This window comes from Hippocampus comes, unplaced genomic scaffold (assembly GCF_001891065.2).
Source record: "Hippocampus comes isolate QL1 unplaced genomic scaffold, H_comes_QL1_v1.1 scaffold48, whole genome shotgun sequence".
NCBI classification, from domain to species: Eukaryota; Metazoa; Chordata; class Actinopteri; order Syngnathiformes; family Syngnathidae; genus Hippocampus; species Hippocampus comes.
In genome coordinates, this window is record NW_017808403.1 from 967,922 (window position 1) to 974,140 (window position 6,219).

Here is a 6,219-nt window from a genome sequence, read left to right on the forward strand (position 1 = left end):
TTTTTAGGAAGCTGAGACAGACCCACGTGCCCCTTTAGGGCTTTATTAAAACACCACTTTAACAAGGGAATGCCACACACACACAGGCATACATAAAAAAAAGGGCAAATTAATAGGGACTGGAGCACCAGGAACGAAGAAAAAAAACAAAACAAAAAAAAAAAGAGCTTCTTTGAAGCCACTTTAAAAAAAAAAAAAAAAATACCCCCAGGTGAGTAGATGCAAGCTGGAACCAAACTTGACTCCTACAGGTGTTCTACACTAAAGACAAGAAAAAAAAAAGGGCGTGATGCAGACGTCGTCCTGAGATGGCGCAACTTCTGGAGGACTTCCCCTCACGCTGCCCGTTATACAGTCTTCTGCTGGCCCTTCTTTCCAATCAGAGATTTGTGGATGTGCGGGATCACTCCTGTTAAAAGAAAAAAATAAAATAAATGGAGCTCGTGGCCAAAGAATGCGGCTGAGGGTTGAGGTGCCGGTTGTCGCCTTCTCACCCCCGCCGGCGATGGTGGCCTTGATGAGGGAATCCAGCTCCTCGTCTCCTCGGATGGCCAGCTGCAAGTGGCGGGGGGTGATACGCTTCACTTTCAGATCTTTCGAAGCGTTCCCGGCCAGCTCCAGAACCTGAAAGGCCAATAGTTGAGACCCTTAAGTCCCAAGTTTCCCCCTTCGAATCCCGCACACTTACATATCCTGGCATTCAAATGTCATTTCGTTCATGCTTCGATACCATATGTTTCCTTCCGACCTTACACCGACGTTTGTGCGGTTCCATTGAATCCTTGCTCCCTTCCATCCCTCTCCTTGTTATCTCTCTTACATTGGTTGTACTTTTTGCAACTTTCTTCCATCCCTTCTCATCTTATATCATTTTCTTCCTTACTACATACATCCTCGTTTCCTTCCACATTTCCTCCCTGACAGTCCACATTTCTTTCCTCCAATGGCACATACGTGATTGTTACCACTCAATTACTTCCACCCATCCCCAGGTAAACATCCTTCCAGCCCACCCTTCAATGCACCCTTAATTTCAGACAACACTTCTCTTCCACGCGTCCTTTCGCTGCAGTTTTGTTCTTAGCCCCGTCATATGCTCGTACCTCTCCTTTTCATGCCATCATCACGAACGACGCCCGTGTTTCCTCTGATCCCACCATCACATCCTTGTGTAATCCTTCCCTCCAATCGGTCCATTTCTAAAGCGCAGTTCGAAACCAAACGGGGTACAGTTACCTCGGCGGTGAGGTATTCAAGGATAGCCGCACTGTACACGGCTGCAGTGGCTCCAACCCTGCCATGACTGGTAGTCCTGGATTTGAGGTGCCTGTGGATACGTCCCACCGGGAACTAAGGAGCGAAATGACGGGAGGAAGTGACTTTGGAGCCCGATGAGAGTCTGGCGGAACAAATGAATGGCGAACGAACCTGCAATCCGGCTCGCTGAGAGCGCGAAATCGCCTTCGTCTTGGTCTTTCCGGAGTCTTTGCCCGCCTTGCCACCAGCCTACGGGTGGGAGCAAACAAGCAAGCAAGCCCGCATTCACGAGCTGACGCCACTCGGTAGAAATGGAACCAAACGGCCAGTGGCGAGTTTTAGCGCCATATTTGTATGGCTCACTCGCAAAATCGAAGCTAAGCTAAGTATGCTAAGCTAAGTGGAACTAGTCTCGCGGAATACAAATGCATCGGCGCGGATTCTAAAGCGAGGTTTAGGAGAAGCGTTAAAAAAACGCACCTCGGTGGCTCACACAGAAAGTAAGACGAACTTACCATATTTAATTCTTCGAATAGTTCCGGGCCGCTGGAGCACAAAAGCTAACTAAAAAAATAAGCCCCAATATCTCAACGGACGGTTTGAACTACAATCCCGCCTACAATTGTCCCTTGTTATATAGCCAAGTTACATCCGGGTTCGCAACCAGGACAAGTTTATGCCAATCATATTGTACAATGAAGGTCATTCAGCCAATCAGCGGGACAAGATTAAGTTTTGCGGGAAAAAGAGACTCGTTTCCTTTCCTGAGTCATTATGGGTAATGTAGTTTTAGCCGTTGTCAAACGCTGGATTGTTGTTTGTGGAACTTTAATGTGAAACGCACAATTGAATCCCATCGGCACTAGCTTCTCAAATGTAATTTTCATTTGAACGAAATCGAAAAGAGAAAATTCGAGCGGCGGTTTTTCTAGTCTTAAAATGAAATGACAGCGTGGGCACTGGACAACAATGACACCGTACCTGGGTGACTGTGCGGAGGTCAGGCGAACTTAGACTGTTTTATCTGCATAAGAAATTATTGTATGTTTTTAGCCATTTATTTTGTATTATCTCACTAGCAGAGGTGTAGGGTTCGATTCCGGCTCTGGCCTCCCTGTGTGGAGTTTGCATGTTCTCCCCGTGCCTGGATGGGTTTTCTCTGGTACTCCGGTTTCCTCCAAACATCGGTGGCAAGTTATATTGTCCGTTGCTGCGAGTTTGAGCGCGTATGGTTGTTCGTCTATGTGTGCCCCACGATTGGGTGGCAACCAGTTCAGGGTGTCCCCCTCCAACTGCCTGAAGACAGCTGGGAGAGGCTCTGGCACGCCCCGCGACCCTCCTGAGGAGAAGCAGATCGGAAAATGGATGGATGGGTGGATTATGTCACTATAAATCATTTGGTGATTTCTTTTAAAAACAATCAAATTGCATTAGTATTTATAAAGTAATTGTTTTATTAACTGTAATCAATCAGATTGCAAAGTGATTTTGTTTCTAGAATTTATTATTTTACATGTTTTATCTGCACAGGTGGCCTTTTTTTAACCTGACCGAATGTGACGCTCCGTCATAAAAATTTACGCACTCCTGGTGCACCATCTGAAATCTATAAAATAGCCACACGATGGTAGTAAAAGCTCAATGTTCAATGTCCAGTGACCTCTTAAAATTGTGTCTGTGAGAGAGAGAAAGCGAGAGAGAGAGAGAGAGAGAGAGAGAGAGAGAGAGAGAGAGAGAGAGAGAGAGAGAGAGAATATCATAGTGTGGATGTCACAGAATTTCTTAAAATTTCAACGAAAAGAGAAGTTAAGATGTTTGGTCCTCACGGCAGTTGTAGATCCCACCCCCTAGCAGTCTGGAGCTTGGGTCTTCAACTGGGCAGTGATTTTTAAATTGGAGCGGCAAATGACTGCCGTTGTCGAATCCAGCTTCTTTCATCTTCGTCAGCTGGCTCAAGTCAAGCCCCTCCTGTCTCAAGAGCACTTTGAAACAATCATTCATCCTCGTAGGATTACTGTCACACAGTTTACTTTGGAGTCAGCCAGTCCTCCACGAAGCATTTGCAGTTGGTCCAGAATGCTGCTGCTCGCTTCTTGACTGGTACTCGTATCCACTTAACTCCTACTCTGGCATCCCTTCGCTGGCTCTCTGTACATTTTTGAGTTCATTTTAAGATTGTTCAAATCTTGACATGGCCTCGCCGCATTTGACCTCTCCGGGCTCCTCCACCCCTTCGCACCGGGGCGGTCCCTCCGGTCTGCGGACCACACACTAGTAGAGGTAGCGAGAACAAAGCGGAGGCTTCGAGGGGATGGAGGCTTTTCCGCCGCCGGTCCTTCCCTCTGGAATGACCTTCAGTTCAGTGTTAGGCAATGCTCCTCCCTGCTCATGTTTTCAAGACGTTTGAAGACACATCTTTATTCCTTGGCTTTCGACCCCAAATGAGACTGACACCGTTGTCTTGTTTGCTGGTGTCTACTGCATATGTGTCAGTATCATTCATTGGTGTTTTAATTCACCGTTGTCACTATCTTCGGTTGTGCTATAATTCTTATTTCACGTTATATGCCAAGTGCTTTTGTTACCGCTGTTGTAAATTGCGCCATGTCAATAAAGGTGTTTTGTATTGGATTCTAAGAATCACTCAATGAATACCGGCATTGAAAAGCAAATGAAAACGAGCTTATTCAAAACAGATCTTCTGGGGTTCGCTTTATTTCACCTGATACCAAACAAGCATTGATGTTTATTTATTTGGTTGTTTCACAGATACGTGAGAATAAAAATGTGTCCAGATTCGGAGACAGTTTAAATGCCGTTGTGTGTGCTTGCTGCGCCACATGCACAGCAGTTGTTGGAGCCGGTCAGCATAAGTCACGTGCCGCTCATTCTTGCAACAGTCACTTTCTCCCTTGACCCCGAGAACGTCTCCTGCGCGCTGCTGCTGTCGCTCACGGAAAACTGCCGGCTCGTTTGTCCAACCCACTCGCCGTGTCGCTGCGAATTTTGAGGAGATGGAGTTAATTTTACCGAAGGTTGGGTTCTTCTTAGAAAACATCGGTCATGAACATTGGCTTCATTTTAACCGCAGCTATAACCAATATCGCAGTGACCCGATTCTTGATGACTTTAACTCATCGGTTTGAGTAGTCTTTCCCCTCTCGTTGGATCCAAATCTTCATCCACCGCGCCACCATCAACCCAGTGTGCTGGGTTATGCACCGCACTTGTAAGTAGTTCAAGACGCCACTCTGACACAATCCCTTCCGGAGGATGCAAGAGGAAGTGACATTGAGAGCCCAGAGGAAGAAGGGATGCGCAAAGAGCGTGAGAAAGTCCGAGCCTTTCTGCGCCGGGCCTCCAGGGCGACCCAATAGAAGACATCACGCACAGTGAGAAAAAAACTTCCTTCAGCCACTGCATTTCCTCATCGACCGCCTGTACACCAAGTTTGAAGTCCGCATTCGGAGAGGGACAATGTCGAAACATTTCTCACCAAGTGTGTTGGGTCGGCATTATTGTCCCAGATTGCCTTAGACGTGTAGTAGACAGAACGAGATGATCCGTGACTCGGAAGGGATTTTACATAGGCGTGGACCCCCTCCCAACTTACGTGCACATTAGTCCCAGTTGCAGCCGGGGGTCCTGCAGCACTTTGACAGATGGTCCAATGGGGTTGCAGGGGTGGGAGGAAGGGAGGCTACGAGGGCGAAAGAGTGGGCTGGATGAAGAGGACAATGCAAATAGATGTGGTTTGTGGGTGTGGGTGTGGGCGTGGGTGTGGGTGTCAGTCATCTGGTACTGAAAGAGAGAAGATAGTCAACATTAATGGAGGCAACAATGCTGTCCTGCTAACAATGGATTTGCATGTGTGGACATTTATCCATCGCGTTTTTCCTCATTAGGACGCACGTTTTGGCCAAGGCGGATGGGGAAGTCAACGCTGGACTTGTCTCCAGCAGGGCACGTCGAGAAATCATATTTGTTTCAGGTGCTCTGTGATGAGCTGGCAGTCAAACTTGGGTAGAAGTTGCCCCTTGCCCAAAGTCAGCTCAAAATGCCACCCGAGGCATACGTCACAGTGAAAGACCGATTACCGGGACGATATTCGGCTTTGGCCATTTTTTTCCCCACTCCCAACGGCCGATCAGCATTCCATTAAAATTGCAGTTACCTCACCCCTGTGACCTGCTGTACCTGAGAATGCACATTTTGTTTCGTTTGTTTTGGAAGTTCAAATAATGATAAGAACAAGTCAGAAGTGATATATTAAAATTTCTACGAGGCCTTTATTGTAATTTTGCAGAATTCAATTTACTGGCGAAAACTTAGTAAGTAATGTAACTACACTGTATTCATTTTCAACATTTTTAATTGAATGTTACATAGCATGCAACATCCCCGCACTTTTGCCTTTTTCTTAGAATGTTCAAACAATGATGTCTAAGTTTCTAAGTTTGGAAAGTAAACTTTAACATGTTGCAAATCGAAGAGGCTGGTTGATAAACATGTCATGAAGGGAATTTAAACTAAACCAAGAATTGGGGGATTGTATCATTGTATTAGATTATAGTTGTGTGTATGTTAGTGTGTGTGTATGTGTGTGTGTGTGTGTATGTGTGAGCCTTTTTTTCGACCCTTTTCAGGACAGTACAGTCCAGTAATTGTATCTGTTGATTTGGGACTAATGACTATTTCTTAATGTTGTTTGACCATTCCCGGCCACCATAGATCGTCGAAGGTTCCGCCCCGACAATTGCACGTCTTTTTGGGAGTGCTGGGTTACAACTGTCAAAGTAAAACATGTCCAAACGACCCCCAGTTCGCGCACAACACACTTTGCGGTCAAAACACAAGACGGTTGGACAGCTATGCGAGTAGAGCCTTGACGTGGGACAGAATGCGGCCCGCTGGATGTCATTGCTCTTTGAGTGCACGAGTTGTTTAGCTTTAATTGTGTAA

The 6,219-nt window shown here is 46.4% G+C and overlaps 1 protein-coding gene across 1 annotated transcript; it reads right to left on the minus strand.

Annotated features, from left to right (window-relative positions):
* Nucleotides 1-1,889, minus strand: LOC109508452 (histone H2A.Z). Its single transcript, XM_019858446.1, has 5 exons — nt 1,773-1,889; nt 1,429-1,506; nt 1,237-1,350; nt 495-624; nt 1-409 (listed from the first exon to the last, which is right to left on the minus strand). The coding sequence occupies exons 1-5, from the start codon at nt 1,773-1,775 to the stop codon at nt 348-350; spliced, it is 387 nt and encodes a 128-aa protein (XP_019714005.1). The 5' UTR covers nt 1,776-1,889; the 3' UTR covers nt 1-347.
* Nucleotides 1,890-6,219: the final 4,330 nt, after the last annotated feature.